At 39.8% G+C, this 22,882-nt stretch overlaps 1 protein-coding gene across 3 annotated transcripts in view; it reads right to left on the reverse strand.

Annotated features, from left to right (window-relative positions):
- The window catches only part of SRBD1 (S1 RNA binding domain 1), a 227,066-nt gene that overhangs the window by 199,507 nt on the left and 4,677 nt on the right, over positions 1 to 22,882 (reverse strand). For all 3 annotated transcript variants that reach the window (XM_023223849.2, XM_023223850.1, XM_023223851.1), the window contains exons 2-5: positions 20,448 to 20,524; positions 17,000 to 17,177; positions 14,345 to 14,731; positions 665 to 831 (exon numbers count right to left, since the gene is read on the reverse strand). In XM_023223849.2, coding sequence (XP_023079617.1) covers positions 665 to 831; positions 14,345 to 14,731; positions 17,000 to 17,177; positions 20,448 to 20,524 — 809 coding nt within the window. The remainder of the gene's footprint in view (positions 1 to 664; positions 832 to 14,344; positions 14,732 to 16,999; positions 17,178 to 20,447; positions 20,525 to 22,882) is intronic.

The raw sequence follows: 22,882 nt of genomic DNA on the forward strand, positions 1-22,882 counted from the left end.
CAGCCTGGCCAACATGGCAAAACCCTGTCTCTACTAAAAATACAAAATTAGCAGGGCATGGTGGCGCATTCCTGTAATCTCAGCTACTTGGGAGGCTGAGGCAGGAGTGAGCTGAGTAGTGAGCTGAGATTGCACCACTGCACTTCAGCCCAGGCGACAGTGTGAGACTCTGTCAAAAAAAAAAAAAAAAAAAGTATGGGAAAAGGAAATATACATATTTCCTACCAAACTCTATACTGCCAAAGAACTCTCCACTTAGGAACTTTATGAAATTAAAAGGACAGTTTTATGTGAGTGGTTAAAAGATTTAGAATAAAATGTACTTCGAGTTTCTTGCTGGCAGTCCTAATTTTGCCATTATGCCCAACCTTTTCTATGAAAGAAGATGACAGCCAAACTCTGAGGCACACACTTTTACTGCAAACGACCTTTTTGCTCATACATGCTCAAGCTATGCATAAATACACCAGCAGAGGGACTCCATACACCCCCTAAATAAGTAAACAGAGCTGACTTCTTCTGTCAGAAGAAGACTATATCCAGATTACAATAATTCAAGGAAACAAAATATTGAAATTGTCAAATATACCATCATTCACTTTCTCACTGTTCCTCACTGGCCTTTTTCCCTTACACTAGGCTCATTCTTTCTTAGGTTTCTTACCGTAGCTCTTCTAGGGTTTGTTGAACTTCTCTCAAGGAATCAGCATCAAGGTTATTAATGAGCTCTTTTCGATAACGTATAATGAAGGGAATTGTGTTATCATCATTAAATAGACGAATGGTGTTGGCACAAACCCAAGGTTCGATATTAGTTCTTTCAGATAAAACCTGCAAATTAAAGATACTTAGTGATTTAAAAAGCTGAAAATTAAACATCTATATCATGTATAATTTAAAACATAGTATCAAATAATGTTCTCCAGTGACTTAGAAATTATTTGCTATAGTTTTTTTTAAAAAGAAAGCCATATAAAATACATGTATCCATTGACAATCATAATGGTAAAATAGTCATTTCACAAATTCAATAAAATCTAATCCAAACCACTGTATCATTCAAATTCCAGTGTTCAACAAGGGCACTTTTTAATGATGCAATGATACACTTTTCATCTCTCATACTGGAAGCAAAGCAAGGAGTTGGTAACTCACTTTGTCAGCATGAGAACAAAGGAAAGCCGTTTTTAGTTATTGTTAGTAAGCAATTAGGCAATATCTATGAAAATTTACAATGCATAAACTCTTTGGTCCAGCAGCAATTCTACTACTGGGAATTTATCACAACATATACATGCTCTGGAAAATAATATTATTTATAATAATTTTTTTTTGAAGAATTGTTCCTAGCAGAGTAAAAGTAAGCAAAAACCTAAGTTTACAATGGGAGAACTGGAAAATATGTTATGCCCATACTAAACACCATGCAACCATTTAAGAACCTGAGGCAGCTCTGTATGAACTAATATGAAATGATTCACAAGATCTGGAAATAGAAAGGTAATTGGTTGGGTGAGGGTTAGAGTTGGAAGACTGTTTTGCATTTTGTATCATGCACAAAATACAACATCTTTAAACTAATTATTACTTTTTAAAATTTTTTTTAATTTTTTTGCAACAGTGTCTCGCTCTTTCGCCCAGGCTGGAGTGCAGTGGCACAATTGTGATTCAACACAACCTTGAACTCGCAGGCTCAAGTGATCCTCCAGCCTCAGCCTCCAAATAGCTGGGACTACAAGCCACGCCATCACACCTGGCTAATTTTTTTTTTTTTTTTTTAGTAGAGATGAGGTCTTATGATATTGCCCAAGCTGGTCTCCAATACCTGGGCTCAAGCAATCCTCCCATCTTAGCCTCCCAAAATGTTGGGATTACTGACATGAACCACCACATCAGGCAATTAATTATTTTTTTAAATATTTGTTTTAAAATATTATTTATTTAAAATCATTGGCATTTTAAATATTTATTTTAAAATATTATATATATTTAAAATTATTTTAAACATATTAAAATTGATGTTAATTATAATATTGAAATACTATTTACAATAATATTAAAAGATGATTTATTAATTATTTAAATATTTAATTATTTTTAAGTCTATAGGTTTTAGCAAAATGTACAGTTAAGCAGAAAAGTTTACAAAAGTCAGCCTGGAAAAGAGAAAGAACAAAATCCAATGTTAGTAGCTTCCAAAAACCTAAGCAGCTCTTTCAAAGTAAAGAACAAAAGGAGTATGTTGTATTATTATTTCAACCCTGAATGCCCAAGATCTGACAGAAACTGTGGTAAAAAACAGGGAAAATTTATTAAAGAATTATCATAATCAACTGATTACCAAAATCAAGTCCAGATACCTAACAGACTGAATTTCAAGACTACATATGAAATAAATGGCTAAACTCCAGAGACTATATATAGAGAATATCTCATTCATGGAGCATCTTAAATCCTAGGGTCTACATCTTGTCACCCATTATGATGGGTTAATGCTAATTCCGATAAGAATGCCAATTTCACATTTCTATCCCTGACTCTCTTCCACATGAGCTCCAGACTCATTTAGCTACCTATTTTGACATATTCTCTCGGAAATCTAATGGGCATCTCAAACCTTGCATTTCCAAAGTTATCTTCTTCTCAAACTTATTTCTCCTCTGGTTTTACCCATATTATGCTATTCAAATGGCAATTCAACCCAGAAAACTAAGAGTCTAACTCTTCTAACTCCTTCAACTCTTAAATCCAATCCATCTTAAGAACCAGTCAACTTGAACTGCAAAATATTTCCTTACCCTATCACTGTTCTTCATTTCTTCTGCCCCACACCCCAGTCTAGTTCTAGCCTGAACTAATGAAATAGCTTTTACCTGTTCTCCCTGCATCCAATTCTAAGTCTCATCTATTCCAGTACACACAAAGCAACAAGAATGTTATTTTCAAAATGTATACTGGATGTTGATCTGTCACTGATTTCCCATTGCATTTGGAATCCAAATTCCCTACCATGACCCAAAATACATCAGCCTGTCTCCAACCTCATCTTATCCAGTCTTTCCCCAGATCATTAGATGCCAGCCCAATAGCCTTCTCTCAGTTCCTAGAACAAGCCCAGTTACTTTGCTCTTAAGAGGCCTTCATGAGGCTCCTCCCTCTTTAGAAATGCTCCCGTTACTTGTTATCTTGCCTGACCCTCACAAAATCAACTCATTTATATTTTCTCCCTCAAACCTGTACCTTTTCCTGTTTCCTATTCCAGTCCACATCATGTCATCTACCACAGAAACCTTAGGGGATACTGTGATTATCTCCCACAATATTGTGGCCACCTCTCTCCATTATATAGCAGCTACGTGGCTTGACAGGACTTGACCCTAACTCCAGCTCCACAGCATGCGGCTCAAGTAACCAGCTGTTTTCAGAATTAAGAGCCTGAATGCTGCATTGCCCTGGCCAGGGAGATTAGCCCAATCAGCATGAAGTTTAAGATTTGGGCTGGAACTCTGGACCCAGGTACAATTTCTTCCTCTGAAGAAATAGTTTGTAGAGGTAGAAATTCAAAGTTGTAGCCATTTTATTGTTATGAGGATGGTGGTGCTAAGAGAATAGTAGATTGTTTCAGTGAACTGACCGAAATTTTCCTGTTACATAGATCAATAAATCTCCTTTACTGCTTAAACTAGTTTGAGATAGTTTTCTCTTATTGTAATCAAAAGCATTCTAATCAATAGCCTAAGCATCCCTGTATATTCTCTATCACATCCCTCTACTCTGTCACTAAGGAGGCAAACAGAACTTCTAAAATGTCTGTTCCCTCCCCCATCAAGCTCTGTTTCCACTAATAGCATCTTTTAACTAAACTCATAGTAGGTTTTTATTGTTGTCTATGCCTCCCACCCATCCCATCTACATTACTACAGATTATATTTCTAAAATACAAATGCAATCAAGTCCCTTATTTTTTTTCTTTTGTTTGAACTTAAGCTCCAATGACTCTTAGCTACCTACAGATAAAGGTCTAACCATTTCCCTCTTGAGAGGCCTTCATGAGGCTGTTCATGAAGAAGTTAGCAATCTAGAAGGGAAGATAAAATATTAATGCAAATAAGTAAAAATAAAACAGCATGTGCCAGGCAATAAGTGGTACCATGTTTTTAAAGAAGAGAAAAGATCTCCCTGAGGTAATCAAGGGAGGCCTGCTGCAGGAATAGCATTTTGGTTGACCCTTGAAAGATAGGCAAGATTCTGAAAGACAGAGATGACAGGTGGAAACGACAGGAATGCTCATCATTTTGGAACTGTGTGATTGTTAGGGCAATCCATGGGCTCCCACTACCCATAAGCTCATCTATTGTTGAATAAAACAAACCTAAGACAGCTAAGACTCCAGACCCTGGATGGTAATAGGTCCTAACAAATCCATATGGCATCATGTATGTTATGGGAGTGTACAGTGCTGCTTATGCAAATTCGATCCTTGAAATTAAGGCTAACAAAACCACATACAAGCAGTCTTCATTTTGGGGACTCCAAATCACCAAATGTTTTCTATATTGATTCAGTTGAACATTTATTTTAGCTCATATTATATGCCAATAACCATACTAAGCCAATGATAATCAAGATGTAAAAAAATCAGTGCAGCACACCAACATGGCACATGTATACATATGTAACAAACCTGCACGTTATGCACATGTACCCTAGAACTTAAAGTATAATTAAAAAATAAAAATAAAAAAATAAAAATAAAAAAAAACAAAAATCAAGTCCCTCTTCTCAAGGAGCTAACAAGCTAACAAAAGCAGATAGACATGTAAATTGTTGACATACTATATGGTCCATACTCTGACAGAAGTGTTTATACATTGTTTTAAGACCACAGGAAACGTGGAAACATCGAACTCTGCAGCAATGGAAAAGCAACAAGAGAATGAAGGTATTTCCAGGCAGCTAAATGGGGAGGCAGGAATTCCAGGAACACAGAATAACACCAAAAGCCTCTGACGAGAAACCACTGCACATTTTTTAAATTGCTAAAAGTTCAGTAATGCTGAAATGTATAAAACTGCCTTTGCAAAAATCATAACTGAGAAAATTAATACAGTGAAAGAGATCCGACCTAACCAACTCCATCTTGTTCCTAACCTCCAAGCTGTCCTTGTCCATTCCTAGGTGTAGGCTGAACTAACTTTGGGAGGAACTTAGTTTATAGTTTAGCTTTGAAACAAAGACAATAAAAGCATTTTTGCAAAACAAACCCCCTTCCTGCCTGGGGACTAGATTACCTTTGCAGGACTAACAAATTAGCCACAAGAGTAGAAATAATGGTTCAGGAGTTGATATGGTTTGGATCTGTGTCACCACCCAAATCTCAGCTTGAATTGTAATCCCCATAATCCCCATGTGTCAAGGGCAGAACCAGGTGGAGGTAACTGAACCATGGGGGTGGTTTCCCCCATGCTGTTCTCGTGATAATGAGTGAGTCTTACAAGATACAATGGTTTTCTAAGTGTCTGGTACTTCCTCTATTTGCACTTCTTTTCCCTGCCACCATGTGAAGAAGGATGTTTGCTTCCCCTTCCGCCATGATTGTAAGTCTCCTGAGGTCTCCCTAGCCATGCTGAACTGTAAGTCAATTAAACCTCTTCCCTGGCCAGGTGCAGTGGCTCACGCCTGTAATCCCAGCACTTTGGGAGGTCAACGCAGGCAGATCACATGAGGTCAGGAGTTCGAGACCGGCCTGACCAATATGATGAAACCCCGTCTCTACTAAAAATACAAAAATTAGCTGGGCATGGTGGCACATGCCTGTAATCCCAGCTACTCGGGAGGCTGAGACAGAAGAATCACTTGAACCAGGGAGGCAGAGGTTGCAGTGAACTGAGATCGCGCCACTGCACTCCAGCCTGGGCAACAAGAGTGAAACTCTCAAAAAAAAAAAAAAAAAAAAACCCTCTTTCCTTTATAAATTACCCAGTCTCAGGTATGTCTTCATAGCTGTGTGAAAATATACAAATTCAGGAGTCATGCAGCTGGAAGCTTCAGGATTTTAAAAATCCCCAAATTGCTCCTGGTGATAACATTCCTATTGTAAAACCTAGTATCAGTGCTTGAGATATTTTGCAGCCCCTGCACTAGATGGATCAGTTGGCAACACCCAGATTGATAACCTAGTTCATATGGTCCTGTGGCCCCCACCCAGGAACTGACTCAGCAGAAGAAGACAGCTTTGAACTCCCTATGATTTCATCTCTGACCTGACCAATCAGCACTCCTGACTCAATGGCCCCCTACTCACCAAGTTTTCTTTAAAAACTCCAATTCCCCAGTTTTCAGGGAGACTGATTTGAGTAATACTAAAACTCCGGTCTTCCATGTAGCTGGGTCTGTGTGAATTACTCTTTCTCTATTGCAATTCCCTTGTCTTGATAAATAGGCTCTGTGTAGGCAGGGGGTAAAGTGAACCCACTGGACAGTTACATGTACAAGGCGTGTGAAGATCAGGTGAGAAATACAAACGTAGATGAGGCTACATGGTGAATTCTACAGAGTTTGAAATTGATATCCTATACTCAATATGAAGCTGTTATAGGTAGTTAGACAGACATGGGCATGGCAGAAGAGCCCCCCTCCCCAACTAGGAATGTTGAGGTGATGGTTCGGCAATCATCACATTGCCTCTCTAAAAGTGATAAATTGGCAGCCAGCCCCAGGAAGAGGCCATTACCTGATGGTCCATACCTATTACACTAAAGTGTTAACTGAACGCAGACACTAGGGAGAAGCAACTTCCTGGGCATGCACATTGAGAAACAAAATGGTGGATATGGGTGTGATATGGGTTGGCTGTGATATGGGTTGGCTGTGTCCCCACCCAAATCTCAACTTGAATTGTATCTCCCAGAATTCCCACATGTTGTCGGAGGGACCCAGGGGGAGGTAATTGAATCATGGGGGCCAGCCTCTCCTGTGCTATTCTTGTGATAGTGAATAAGTCTCACCAGATCTGATGGGTTTATCAGGTGTTTCCACTTTTGCTTCTTTGTTTTCTTTTGCTGTTGCCACGTAAGAAGTGCCTTTTGCCTCCCACCATGATTCTGAGGCCTCCCCAGCCATGTGGAACTGTAAGTCCATTAAACCACTTTTTCTTCCCAGTCTTGGGTATGTCTTTGTCAGCAGCATGAAAACAGACTAATACACAGGGACACATCACCAGAGAAGCAAATAAAGCCTCAGATGGTCTATGTACAACTTCCTAAACACACAGCACGTGCTCACCTCCCAAGCGTAAGGAAGGCACTGCACATGTGGGCAGCCCACTTTAAGGGAAGAATCACGGGAAAGGGGCCAGCCTATAGAGCCCTAGGATCAAAGTTAAACACCACACTTGACCTCAGTGCCTGCTTGGGTCTCTTCCAAGCATACTTTCTTTGCCTTTCTTTCTTGTTCTAAAGCCTTTTAAACAAACTTTCACTCCTACTCTGAAGTTTGCCTTGGTCTCTCTTGCCTTATGCCCCTCAGTCGAATTCTTTCTTCGGAGGAGGCAAAAACTTAGGTTGCTGCAGACCCTTACAGATTTGACATCAGTAACTGGGATACCTTCCACTGGTAACAAAGCCATTCAACAACGGATCCACTCCTGGTTTGGTTTCAGCTATTGAGTCAACCCCCTTTTCAAGAGTTGATGAGATCTATGAACTACAGCAGTGGTTTACAATGTGTGGTCCCCAAACCAGCAGCATAAGCATCATCTGAGAACTTGCTAAAAATGCAAATTCTTGGGTCCCAGCCAAAAGCCACTCAATCAGAAACTCTGGGGTGAGGGTTTAATAATGTGTGTTTTAGAAAAATTAGGCAAACAACAAAGAAACAACTAAAAGAGCTAAAAATAGAGAGCAAGTCTTAGAGTTGGGAAGGGGTAGGGCAAAGAACTACTACAGTTTTCACCTATAAGCGATTCACATTTACTACTTTAATATTTTTAAAAAATTAACTGGCAGATAGGAATGAGAGTAGGGGGAAAAATGCATTCTCAAGAATTTTTTTTACCTCTCAGACAGAGAGGCACTTATTTTGACTGTTGTCTTAGGCTAATTCCTCTACAGAGTCTATTATGTTCCAAACACTTTTACACAGTCAATATAAACTCATTTAAACTATATGAGAAAGGTACTTTATTGTTCCCATTTTACAAATGCAAAAACTGAAGGCCAAAAAGGTAAACTGCCCAAAATCGCACAAACTATAAAACCTCTTCAGCCGGGCGCGGTGGCTCAAGCCTGTAATCCCAGCACTTTGGGAGGCCGAGTAACACGCTGAAACCCCGTCTCTACTAAAAAATACAAAAAACTAGCTGGGCAAGGTGGCGGGCGCCTGTAGTCCCAGCTACTCGGGAGGCTGAGGCAGGAGAATGGCGTAAACCTGGGAGGCAGAGCTTGCAGTGAGCTGGGATCCGGCCACTGTACTCCATCCAGCCTGGGAGACAGAGCGAGACTCTGTCTCCAAAAAAAAAAAAAAAGCCTCTTCAAAAATTCAATTTACATGCCAAGCAAGATGATTCCTCAGGCATAATCCGCATGTGTCAAGGACAGGACCAGGTGGAGATAACTGAATTACGGGGGACGGTTTCCTCTATGCTGTTCTTGGAACAATGAGTCTCATGAGATCTGATGGCTTACTTCCCTCTCTCTAAAACCTCCAAGAAAATGCTTTTTCCCAAAGTGTCCTGAGATTTACTCCTCCAAAAGGAAATTCCTATTTCCTCAGTTAAAAAGAAAACATCTTGGTATCAAGCAAATAAACTATAGCCTTAATCATCCAGGCAGCATCTGCATTTTAAAAGAACATCTAAGTTAAATGACTCTCTAATGAGTGGAATTGAGAGAATTTTCTATTCTAAATCACTCCCAAACCAGCAACTGGCCACCTCCCCTCTGAAAAGCTGTTGATTTCTGCTGTTCTCCTTACCCTTACCTAGTTATTTCACTGTATCACTTATTCTATTACACACACAAGTTTCCTTACAGATTGCAAAAGGAAAAACCAATCTATGCTGTTAGAAATCAGAAGAGTAGTTGTATGAGAGGGAAGGAGGAAATGGAAAAGGGTATAAAGGGGGATTTTAAGATGTTGGTAATGTTTTGGAAGCCTGTTGCATGGTTACACTTCTGAACATCCCTGAGCTGCACATTTATGTACAATTTTCTGTATGTTATACTTCAAAAAGAAGTTGTTTTTTTTAAAGCCCATAATAAATACTAGCAACTAAATTATATTAACAAAAAGTACCAATATAATTTCTCTTATTTAATTTCTCCTGGACAAATAGGTTAAACCTAATAAGTGGTTCCGCACTTATACACAGAATTGCACTGAGATACACAACTGAGAAATGCTGACCACTTTTTTGTCTCACTTCTTTCCCCAATTCTGTCATCCCACGGTTTTCTTCACCCACATAACCCCACACAATCTCTTGCAACAAAGGGAAAGTAGCTAATAAAAAAGGTTTTGTTTGCCTTTTCTCCCTGTTTAGCAAACTTTACTAAGATATTACACACGGCTGCTCAACTCCCCTACACTCACCACTCCCGAAAGAAACTGGACAACCACCACCTTTGGAGCAGTTTAATTTTCCCAAAAACTGTCTGTAGCTAGTCACTTCTTCCAATTCTTACAGTTCATGGTGTCCATAACATATTTGCAAAATACCTTTAACAAAAACTTGTTTCTGGTCGCAATCACACAATTGCAGTTTGGGAAAAAGGGCTGAAAAGGAGTAGGTTGCTTCTGTCAAAAGACCTGGTGATCCCCAACCCCTGATCAGGAAATAAGAAACAAAATACATTCATGTATAATGTCTGTTAAAACATTATAGGAGGCCATTGTTTTGGATGAAGCTCCTGCAGTAGACCCCAATAGATCCTATGGTCTATAGACTAAAAATCAAAATGGACTCACCCTGGCTAAAGTTTTAGTCACCAAACTAAAACAAAGTTGTTACCTGACTTTCCAAGAAATCTAAAGAATAATAGCCAAGTTCCCAAACAGGCCAATTTCAATCTTCAATGAGCATGATAATAAAGTTCTCTCTACTTTAATCCTTATACAAAAAGACTGAAGTAACTTCATTTTAGCTGTTATTTTTCTATTTTTCCGTCTCCCTCTCTCCACCTTACAAGGAAAGTAATCCGCATTCTGTTGTTTCTGCTTTCATTAGTCCTATGTATAAAACCAACTCCCCTGCTCAATTCATTAGAACACTCATCTTATTTTATGAAACAAAGTGTTGCTTGATTCTAGAATCACACACCCAAATTAGATCTTTAAACTAAACTTGTAATTTTGTCCTTTTGACAAGCCTAAAACTAAATCAAGTGTTGACTATATATAGTTCTGCCTCTCCAAACAAGACAGTGATGTTCCTGAAAAAAATCTGTAGTTTTCAGAGTTGAGAAATACACCTCAAAAGGAAAAAACAGAGGACCAAGTTTTATTGTGGCCAAGACCATGGGGAATAGTACACAAAAATGAAGGAAATATAAATGACATTTCCACATGTTCAACTAGTAATACATAATAATTTCTACATAATTAAGTTTCATTAACCATTCCTTGCTAACTAGATACTATTCAGGATTTCCCCAAAGAATTTGGACAAACATTTTGTGGCAGATAATATGCATGTTACAGGTATTTCATTGAGTCTGGTCCATATCCAAATGTTCAAGACTTTTTCTGATTTTCTGGCTTGGTATTACTTGACTCTCATTCTTGTCAGTTCCCTCTTTTTCCAACATCTACCCCTGTTCTCAACCATGTTTACAAGCAGGACTACAGTTTTAAGACAAAATTACTTTCTCTCCCACAAAGTTTCTCCTGTTTACGGAGAAATTTTAAAAGTATAGGAAAGGAAATCCACATATATCACAAGAATTGTCTGTAAAATTCAAGTTAAAATTAAGGAAGGATAATTGCAACTGGTTAAATAAAAAGAACCCAAACATGTAAATTCACACGTAATAGTTTCCCAGGCAATTTCCCTAAACCCACCAGGAAAATGCTGAGCTTAATAGTTGCCATTGGCTTGCTCAGCAAAGGTGGCAGCATCCCAAAAACCACTTCCCAACTCACAGGCAAGGAGTGCCCAGATTCTCAGAGAACAGGCTTTCAGCTGTCAAAACTCACTTCAAAAAAGGAAGAAGAGGAAAAAAAAAATTGCTTGGAATTAAAAGGAAAATCTAGTATGACTATAATTTTCAAAATATTTTCTAAGAGGGCAAAAGGCCATAAAATAGTTCTTGTGCCTTTAAATGAGACAACTTGCTTCCAAGTCACTATTCCCACAACACAACAAAGGACATTACTACTACTGGCTTACAAATAAAACTTTTGTTTCTTTGCTTTTCCTTTGTCACTCACCTTCTGGCAGCTGGGCACCTACTGCTTATCATACACTTGTCCCTCCTCATTCTACTCAGCAAGTCATCTTGCCTTTCTCTTGGAATGTATTTTCCAAAAGGCTTTGTTTAGCTGCTATTTTAGTGACATTACAGAACTCATTAGGGAACCCAGGTATTCATCCCTAACAAAACATTAAAAGTCTAGGTTAACGAATTGCAGAACAAATTTTCTTCTCTCAAAGCTCTGAAATCAACTTTAGTTATACCTATTAAAGAAGTGATGCAAACTAGAAACTAAATTCTACAACTACCTTGAGTCAATTCTCAGTAATTTCTCAGTAATTATTAACTTTAAGATGGTTTTTCTGAACAAACGAAACTGTTTTCTGTCTATTCTACTCCTATCTGTAAAGGATTTTTTGATAACCCATTGTATCTACTAATCCATCATGATAACGTATTAAATGAATATAAAGTGCCTAGTACAGAGCCGAGCTCATAACAAGTTATCTACAAATAAATGGTAAGTATTATTATCCCTTGTCAATTAAAGATCTGTAAACCAACACCTTAAGGTATTATGGTAAAAGAAACCTATGTAAATCTTTGCCAACAGTGGCTAATCATCACCTAGATTTATAAATTTACATTATAAAGCTGAACCCTGAAGCAGACACCTTCAGGTGGCCCAGAAATGCCCTCCTTTTCTCAGAGAACACCCCCGCCCACCCAACACACACAAACACACACACACACACACACACACACACACACACAGAGGTGGAGCTCTGGCAGCCGTATTTCTAAAATACGATGAGGCCTCAGCACCCCAGGCACTGGACCAGAGGTAGATACCTGACCCAAATTCAGCCAATCAGACTTTCTTCTTAAAATTTGGAACTGGAGGCCAGGTGTGGTGGCTCTTGCCTGTAATCCCTGCACTTTGGGAGAACGAGGCGGGCGGATCACAAGGTCAAAAGATGGAGACCATTCTGACTAACATGGTAAAACCCTGTCTCTACTAAAAATACAAAAAATTAGCCTGGCGTGGTGGCACATGCCTGTGGTTCCAGCTACTCAGAAGGCTGAGGCAGGAGAATCGCTTGAACCCGGGAGGCGGAGGTTGCAGTGAGCCAAAATTGTGCCACTGTACTCCAGCCTGGGCAACAGAGTGAGACTCCGTCTCACCAAAAAAAAAAAAAAAAATTGGAACTGGAATACAGAAGTAACTGGTCAGTCTATATAACTAATAAAACTAATGGCAAATAAACTAGGGAGCTGTCATTTTCTATCCTCTGTAAAGAAGCAAGGAAATCTTATCTGCTGAGAAAATAATAACTCAAGCAGAGAAGCAGCAGAAATTGGTGATGATAAGACACCAGATAGAGAGAAAACTAAGAGCATCTTCTCTGAGTCCTCACAGTTTCCCAATTTCTGGTTCAAGTCCTTTGGGAGACTTGACCGCATTCTGTCCCTTTTGTTCTTTGAAAGGTCCCTATGTCCTTGGTGAAAAACTCTTTTCTACTTAGGCTCATTATAAAGAAGTTTCTATTACTTGTAACCTAGAGACAAAAGGTTAAGGCAGGGCCACTTTCTATATCTCTTTCCCTGTAACACAGGGTGGGAAGCAGAGTCATAGAATAAGTAGCTCTTTACTGTGAATAACTTATTATCAAGTCTCAAAGACCAGAGACTTCACAGTCTAAAATTTCTTAACTTCCTCCTGCACACTGTCAACTACCAGAGGTGGATCTATGTCAACAATGGAAATAAGCTTAAAAAGTGTTAGAAAAAGAAAAGAGAAGGGACTTGGTACATGTCCACCTGCCTCTGTAGGCCTGGTCTGGAACTAAGAACTTTAAGAAAGGCTTCAGGGTGAATCTGATGCAGGAAGTCCATGGACCACAGTTTAAAAACGCTGCCCTCTGGGTCTAAATGAACAAAGAAAAAGAAAGCATAGAACAGAGCCTAATTATACTCTGTTTTTCTAAGATACCTTGGACTATTCATTCAGGAACAAGGGTAAGAGGAAAAGTTGTAAAGCAACATTCTATTCCTTAGTGCACCAGAGAGAAGAAAAATCATGATTAAAAATTACCAGTGACATTTTACTAATAGATAATAGAAAACGCAGTATGGGTACAAAGACATTCCTATGAAGAACAAAGTGACACACAGGCGTCCCAGATTGAGAAGTGGAATCAGGATCCAGCAGAGGCCCTTGGCTCTACAGCCACAATCACAGCAAGGGAAAGAGTACACATCAGAACCACATGGGACAGATAACAGGGAGGGAAGTCACCCCCATCTACTCTGAGAGACACTACCACAATTTAGTCAAAAATGGTCCCAGAGTGTGCTCGGACAGACAAAAGCTCACGAGTCACTCTTCAGGTCTCTAATACTGTCCCCAAAGCCAACCAAAAAAACTGGGAGAAATCTGATTTCCCCTGTAGTAAGACATATAATTCTGGCATCTCAAGTTGGAATTCTTATAGAATTTCCTTTCAAAAATTGCTAGGTCTTGTAGTACATTACAACATCATACTAAGGGTTAACTAGATGTATGAACAGCCAGTGACCTAACCACCTACACTGCTTTTATAGGAAAATACAGTCCAAGTTCAAAGCAAAAACTTAACAAAGAACCTGTGGGGGCCCGACCAGTTGGTAGAGCCTGTCTATATAGTGTATGTTCACTAAAACACCATGGCAAAGGCCAAGTGAGGCCACATATCTTAGCTGAAGAACTGATGATTAGCTACAACACGAAACAGTGTCCCCAAGAAAGTATCAAGTGGGAAAGCCTCCAGAAATCATTGGCAAAACTGAAGAGAGAAGTGAAAACCCCCAGCCCTTCCCTTAGACAGTACAACCCCTCTGCTAGTCAAAAAGAAAGCACTCAAACAAAAGTGACAGAAAAAGGCTGCACATACCTGTACTATGTCCCAATTCATTTCCACCTCCTCTTTAATATTATTGGCATTTGCTGGAAACTTGACAGGCTGCCCCTGAGGACATGTTTCAGTCTTCATTTTCTTTAAAGGGGACTGACCAAATGTAAAGTCATCTTCATTCTCTTCCATCTTGCATGTACCTCCCCACATAGTGCTTGTGGATGGTGTCTCTGAACTATTACTCTCACCCTCTAAGTTGCTGGCTTTGCTGGTTTCTTCATCAACTTTCAGTTTTTTGGTCCTTTGAGCTGCATGTGGCTGCGCTGAACATTTCCGTTTTGTCTTGGCTGTTTTCAGAGTCTCTACGGTATCCAATTCATTTTTTTTGTCTTCCAAAGCAGTGTCAGCAATAGCCACAGAGCTATTCTATCAAACCACAAAGAGAACATATGAGAATTAGAAGATAAAAGCAATTTCCAGGGACTATTACTCACAAATAAAAGTGAACAAATTATTGATACACACAATAACTTGGAAGAATCTCAAGGAAATTATGTTGAATGGGGAAAAAAGACAATCTCAAAGTTATATACTATATGAATACATTTATATAACATTCCTGAACAGATTAGAGGTTGGCAAGGGTCAGGGATGATGCAGGGAGGTAGGTGTGGCTATAAAAGGGCAACACTAGGCATCCTTGTGGTAATGGAACTGTTCTGTCACGGTAGATACACAAACCTACATGTGTGATAAAATCGCATAGAACCAAGTACATACATATACATACACATGAATGAATACAAGTAAAACTAGAGCAACCTAAATAAGATCAGTGGATTTTATCAATGTCAGTATCTTGGTTGTGATATCTTACCATAGATTTGCAAGATGCTACCATTCGGGAAAAAATGGATAAAGAGTATATGGAATTCTTCTATTATTTCTTGCCATTGCATGTCTATTTAGAAATAAGCAGTTTAATTTTTTAAAATGAGTAAAGGATAGGTCTACACATGCCAGAAAACTAAGATGAAAACTTGCTATCAAAGTCAACCACTTAGCAGGGAGAAAAGTAACACTCATTTGCTCATACAACTCAACTCATACAACTCAACAGGCAACACATGCCACCAATTTCTGCTGAAGAGTAGAGGATAGAACACAGAATGACAGCAGGCTAATGTCAGGTACTTTTCCTTAAGAAGACTTAACAAGAGTCCTCACAGCAGCCCACACAGGTGTCTAGAGGTGTAGGTGTAGGTGTCTAGAGACTACACTCTGCAACGCCACTGCCCCCCAATCCAAGTGACAGCTCAAGTGTGAAGAAATGAGACTTGGCACCCATCTTGGCACTGCGGATTGTGTAAATAAGACAAAGACCCTACCCCCAAGCTGGTCTGTTCTTCATTACCTAAGTGATGCAGATGGCACAAACATGAACAGTTCCCAAACCAAATATCAGTCAAAATTCTGTCTTCTCTTCTATCAAGTATTTTTTCCAGAATCACTATTAAGAATATTTAGGACTACAATAAAGAGCACTTCCACCCCAATGCCAACTTACTACCACCACCAACTGAACTTGAAAATAATGAACATTACAGAGCCCTCTGAGTATTAAATTTTTTGCCCAAAATAGAATGGATCAGAGCAGAGATACAAAGATAAAGTAACTCCCAGGCCTAAAAGAGTTGATAACCTAATCAAATGAATTGACATATCCAAAGAAAGTGGCAATCATAAAGGGTGTTGTCAACCACAGAGGAACAGAAAAAGAACTGCAGAAAGCAAGTATGATCAGCACTTTTTAAATAACACAAGAAAGAGAGGAAAGCTTCACAAACAAATTTTGAGTATTTTCACCCCAACAGTAAGAGAGCCCTGCTCTAAGGTGGATACTTCATACTGTCTCAGCTTCAAGCTATTAAAACATTCAATTGCCATTGTGACAAGCACAGTGCTTAAACCACAGTAGACATTCAATAAACTCAAATGAATGAATTTATCTCATCATCCTATTCTGAGTCCATGCTCATCAAGTACATTTCTGATTACTATTTTTAATTCCCTATTTAGATTAGCCTCCAAGGGGAGCAAAATGCCGGCCATAAGAATTTCACGTCTTTAAGATTATTATTTTAAACTATTAATTATTAAACCAGCACTCTGGCTGTATTTATCTTTCTTGTGAACACAGCTGATGTAAAAACACCCAAGAGAGATATATCTGTTCCCAAAATGCTGACAAAATCATGTTCCTAACTTAGAAACCCAGTTCTATCACTTACTATCTGTACACCATGAGCAAGTCACTTAACATCTCTTTCTTCAGCTTTCTCATCTATAAAATCAGCATAAAAGCACTTACCTCAATGGTTGTTATAAAGATTAAGTAAGATCATTTAAATGAAACGCTGAGCACATTTGCCTGGCTAATGGTAAGCACTCAACTATTTGCTAATGCCACCATCATTACCAGCACTAACACACCCAGACCAACTCCTAGGAGAGGGAAAAGGGAATAGACACAGAAACACAGTAAAGACCCAAAAATTAAGACCCATGGTAGGGAATGCCATTGCTGGCAGTTTTTGTCATTTACATGCCTTGTCCTACTCTGTAGAATAAGAAAGTAACATCACCAATCAGGAAGACACCACAGAGTTCCCTCCATCCAGTTATAGTACCTACCAGCTCCTCCTTGACAATGACTTCTGAGCCATCACTGATCTGTGGGGTATTCTTCTTCACCCGAGGCATCCTCTTTGGTTTGGATTCCTTGGGAGGGGGCTGCTTACGGCTTCTGGGAACTTTCTTTTGGGGCTCCCAGGCACTATCTTCCTTGTCATCTTCTTCAGAGGCAGATGATCTAGAAGTAAATCAACAGAATAATCTCCAGGAAAATAAAAGCAAATGTCAAAGGTAAAAAAGAGATGCATGATTCTTGAAAAAATGATAAAGTAGGAGGTGTTTAATATAAAATGGAGTGATTGAGTACAGGCTGTGAACAGTTATTGCTAAGAATTGAACCAACAGAGTTGATGACAGATCAGTGTAAAAATACCGCAGTGTGCTGTAAATCACAGCTCTGTCTCTCCATTCTCTTCTCACCTAACTGACAAACACATACACACATTCATTCAAGACATAAAAAATCATTTATTACCTTAAGTAATTTACTGGGTCATGTCAAACCATAGTCAACGTGAGCTTTTCAATTTTAACAGTGAAAAGCACTTAAATAAGTTCCCAACTACTAATCAGATTCATTTAAATTGTATTAAGTTATTCAAATCAATGAAAGGATTGAGAAATGGTTCTAGGAAACACCCTAAATTACATTAAAAGCCAGCACCAAGACCATTCCAACTGCTTTAATTAACCCTTTTTTCCTTTCACAGAATGGATTTCTTTCCTGATTAGATTGGATCAGGGGCAACTATGGTACTTTTCTAACAACCAAGAATCAAACTCACAGTAAGAGCAGAGAAAAAGCAGTCATGGGAACTCTGTTAAAGGACCATCATGCTCCTGCCAACCCAGTTAATTCCATTCATTTCTACTCTAATGTAAAAGGTCAATATTAGTGAGACTTCCTCTACTGAGATGAGTGAATAGGGAGGTCTGGGTTTTTTAATGTTAAGTTCTTCCTGGGGACAAAAACCTGACTGGAATTATGCTCTAGAAGAGAATAATCATGATAGGTTAAACTACTGGTGTTCTCTGCAGAGGTAACACTAAGCCTGGTAAGCAAAAACAAACAATCAAACAAAAAACAGGAATCATCAGAATAACATAATAGCAATGGAACTGAAAGAAACTATAATTAGAAAACCAATGAACTAGAAAACTAGGATTCCATTCCTCATACTATCATCAAACTGAGCAGGATGACTTCTTCCCTCCTTAGTCTCATCACTTATCAACCAGTATTACTGACTAACCCTATTTCACAGAGGAGTATCACCAAGAATCAAGCCCTGTAGTTATTATGAAGAAAACACAAGCACAGATACATGAAGCAGTTCTAAGGCAGCTAGTCAACTCTCCTTCCCTATCACATGAGCTCTCAGGAGCATCTGGCACTCACCTCTTAGAGCACATCCCTTATATACAGGAACCCCACCCCTTGGTTTTCATACTACTTCTTGGCAGCTTCTCTTTAGTCCTTTTGACTCCTCTTCTCCCTAATCTCTAAATGTTGGAATCCCTCAAGGCTTAGTCCTCAGCCCTCTCCTCCCTCTATGCTCTCTTGCCAGCTAATCTTTTATTTTCTCAATGCAGGAATCTCTATTTTATTTTTATTTATTTATTTAGAGACAGAGTCTCCCTCTGTCACCCAGGCTGGAGTGCAGTAACGTGACCTCGGCTCACTACAATCTCCACCTCCTGGGTTCAAGTGATTCTCATGCCTAGTCTCCCAAGTAGCTAGGATTATAGGCATGTGCTACCACGCCTGGCTAATTTTTGTATTTTCAGTAGAGACGGGTTTCACTATGATAGCCAGGCTAGTCTCAAACTCCTGGCCTCAAGTGATCAGCTCGACTTGGCCTCCCAAAGCACTGCGATTAAAGGTGTGAGCCACTGCACCCAGCTGGGAATCTCATTTTTACATAGTATCTCCAACTTCACCTTCCCGGGATCCTTGAGCTTAAGACTTGTATATCCACTTTCACCTCAATGTCCAGCAATCACATCAAACTTGCCAAGTCCAAAACAGAATTCCTGATTCCACCACTCTCACACCTGTTCCTCTTCCAGTCTTTCCAAAATGTCTGTCATTCTTTCATAACCCAAATCCAATCCAGCACCATGTCCTGTCCACTCTACCTTCAAAATATATCCCAAATTAGACCATTTCTCATCACTTTCACATCTAGAACCCTAAGCTTCTACAATAATCTCCTTAACTCATTTCCCCTACTTCCAGTTTTGCCCCCTATAGTCTATTCTCCACCAAGAAACCAGAATATTTTACAAACATAAACCAGGTCACATAACATCCCTACCCAAAATCCTCCAGTGTCCTCCCAACCCACTTCAAATAAAAATCTAATACCAGGGAAGATCAAGTTGGAGATACTGTATAAAACTGACATTTTTATATTGAGTCATAAGATAAGATCAGCTACCAATGGGGAGGGGAGAGAGGGGAGGGGAGAGGATGTGGGTGGGGGGGCTTAGAATTAAGCCTTGAGGGATTCCAAAATTTAGAGGTTGGTAAGAAGAGAAGTCAAAGGGACTAAGGAGAAGTATCTAAGCCTATTAGAGCCAGATCCTACTCATTATAATCTCATGTCTTACCACTCTCTGCCTCATGTCTCTAGACTGGCCACACTGGTCTTCTTGCTGTTCCCTCAACACACCAAACATACTCCTGCCTCATGGTCTTTGCACTTGCTGCTTTCTCTATTTGGAACACCCATCCCCAAGATCTTTGCAAGTTGCACCCCCCAAATGTCACCTAGATCTCTTGCCATATCTTCCAAAATAACTTTCTGACTACTCTATCCAAAATGCGCCCCCGATTGCAACCACTCACTATGCTCTCTATCCCCTGCCCTGTTTTATTTTTCATTATAGTACTTATTACCATAAATATTGTCAGTCATTTACTTAACAAATATCTTCAGAGCACCTAATATGACATTCTAAAGCAGAGATTCTCAACTGGGGATATCTAGCAATGTCTGGAGACATTTTTAATTGTTACAACTGGGCAGGAAGCTACTGGCATCCAGTGGGTAGAGGCCAAGGATGCTGCTAAAAATCCTACAAGCCAAAATATAGCCCCTACAACAAAGAATTATCTTGCACACAATGTCAGTAGTGCAGAGGCTGAAAAATCCTGCTCTAAAGCAATAGATAAAACTCTGTGCGCTCATGGAGCTTACATTCTAGTGTAAATATTATGTTATATATTTAGTTGGTTACTTTCTCTCTCCTTTCAATACTTTATTAGCAGCACTAGACAGAACCTGGAACACAGCATGAGTTCAACAAATATTTGTTGTATGAATGAATAAAAAACAGTTTTTTCTACCCACATCACTTAAGGAGTTAGAAAGTGACAGAATGCATTACTCCTTACTAAAATATTCATCATTCCCCTACCCACATATTAAACCAGAATGCTTACAACTCAGAGAATGAAGAAAATTCATCTTTCGGTACCACACCCTGGTCCTGTACTTTTGCTCTTCTTGGCAATGACATCTAGAAGAAACAGAACATAAAATCAGCAACACTTGAATATTCTGATTACTGGCTACAAATAATGGGTCATTCAAAACTAACACTTATAGAAAAAAAACAAAAACAATGATGTTTATTCACAAGCCCAAACACCAGTTTCCCCTGCTATGTAGCTGTCAGTTAAAAGAGTAGCCGGCTGGGCACGATGGCTCATGCCTGTAATCCCAGAACTTTGGGAGTACAAGGAGGGTGGATTACCTGAAGTCAGGAGTTCGAGACCAGCCTGGCCAACATGGTGAAACTCAGTCTCTACTAAAAATAAAAAATTAGCCAGGCATGGTGGTGGGTGCCTGAAATCCCAGCTACTTGGGAGGCTGAGGCAGGAGAATCACTTGAACCTGGGAGGTGGAGGTTGCAGTGAGCTGAGATTGTACCACTGCACTACAGCCTGGGCGACAGAGTGAGACTCGGTCTCAAAAAAAAAAAAAAGAGAGAGAGAGAGAGGAGCTAACAGTCTTCCAAAGTCTTCCAATGATTTAAAAGCCTTAAGAGCGTGGGCCATCTTTTGAAAAATATAAACTCCTACAGGCTGACACCCTGTAGGAGAGTTGTGCGCTTCATTTGTTAAGAATTGTGTGCTAGGCCGGGCGCGGTGGCTCAAGCCTGTAATCCCAGCACTTTGGGAGGCCGAGGCAGGCGGATCACGAGGTCAGGAGATCGAGACCATCCTGGCTAACACGGTGAAACCCGGTCTCTACTAAAAAATACAAAAAACTAGCTGGGCAAGGTGGCGGCGCCTGTAGTCCCAGCTACCCGGGAGGCTGAGGCAGGAGAATGGCGTGAACCCGGGAGGCGGAGCTTGCAGTGAGCTGAGATCTGGCCACAGCACTCCAACCTGGGTGACAGAGCGAGACTCCGTCTCAAAAAACAAAAAAAAAAAGAATTGTGTGCTTAAGTATTCTGTGTTATTTTATGATAATACTATCAGGCAGCCACCTATAAAGTCCTTTATTAAACTATATCTCAAAGACAGAAACTTTTTTTCCTTTTTTTTTTTGAGACAGAGTCTCGCTCTGTCCCCCAAGGCTGGAGTGCAGTGGCACGATCTCGGCTCACTGCAAGCTCCGCCTCCCGGGATCACGCCATTCTCCTGCCTCAGCCTCCTGAGTAGTTGGGACTACAGGCGCCGCCGGCTAATTTTTTTTGTATTTTTAGTAGAGAGGAGGTTTCACTGTGGTCTTGATCTCCTGACCTTGTGATCCGCCCGCCTCGGTCTCCCAAAGCGCTGGGATTACAGGCGTGAGCCAACGCGCCTGACCCTTTTTTTCCTATTCTACGTGTTCTTTTTTTTTTTTTTTTTTGAGACAGAGTTTCGCTCTTGCTGCCCAGGCTGGAGTGCAATAGCACAATCTCGGCTCACCGCAAGGTCCACCTCCAGGGTTCAAGTGATTCTCCTGCCTCAGCCTCCCTAGTAGCTGGGATTACAGGCATGCACCACCACACCTGGCTAATTTTGTATTTTTAGTAGAGACAGGGTTTCTCCATGTTGGTCAGGCTGGTCTCAAACTCCCGACCTCAGGTGATCCGCCCACCTTGGCCTCCCAAAGTTCTGGGATTACAGGCGTGAGTCACCGTGCCCGGCCTATTCTATATATTCTTAATGCATAAAGTAGAGGTCTCTCTACAAAGTCAGCAATGAAATAAATGATGCTGATTGAGTAAGTAGCCAGGTTATTCTTAAAACAAGATAACCATTCCCTTATAATAAAAGCTCATTAAACTTAAATAAAATGATTAATCACTAAGTGACTAAAAACTATTTACCAAATTCGAAAGCCAAGCTGTAAAAAAAAGTTAAATAACCAGAGACATCATATAATACAGGAAAGTAAATAAAATTACTTTAGCTGTTAAGATTAATTACCTAAAGAATGTATGCCAAACCATAAGGACTGCACTAGACTCTGACATGTTTGGAACCCTTCAAACAAGTTTCTGACCCAGTCGTATGTTATAATGCCTCTGGTTCTAACATCCACTTAGAAGAGGAAGTAATCTCTCATGGAAATACTAAAGGGTTGTCACAAAAGGGAGTATGTTCTCCCAGCAGCTATAGCTCAACTCAGTCCAGTAAGTGCACAATGATTGGGCAAAATAGTGCTAAGAGGGAACCAACAGAACAACAGGAAAGCAGTCTGCAGGAAGTAGACAGGATAATCTTCCATCTTTCCCTTCACTCTCTTTTTGGCATATTAGGTTATAAAGGTCATCTTTTCACAAATTAGCACTTTTTAGACATTGATCATGAAACAACAGATAACTGATTTTTATAGTATGTGTATCTTACCACAACAAAATTAAGAACGCAGGAAGTTAGTG

Source organism: Piliocolobus tephrosceles, chromosome 15 (assembly GCF_002776525.5).
Source record: "Piliocolobus tephrosceles isolate RC106 chromosome 15, ASM277652v3, whole genome shotgun sequence".
Classification (NCBI taxonomy): Eukaryota; Metazoa; Chordata; class Mammalia; order Primates; family Cercopithecidae; genus Piliocolobus; species Piliocolobus tephrosceles.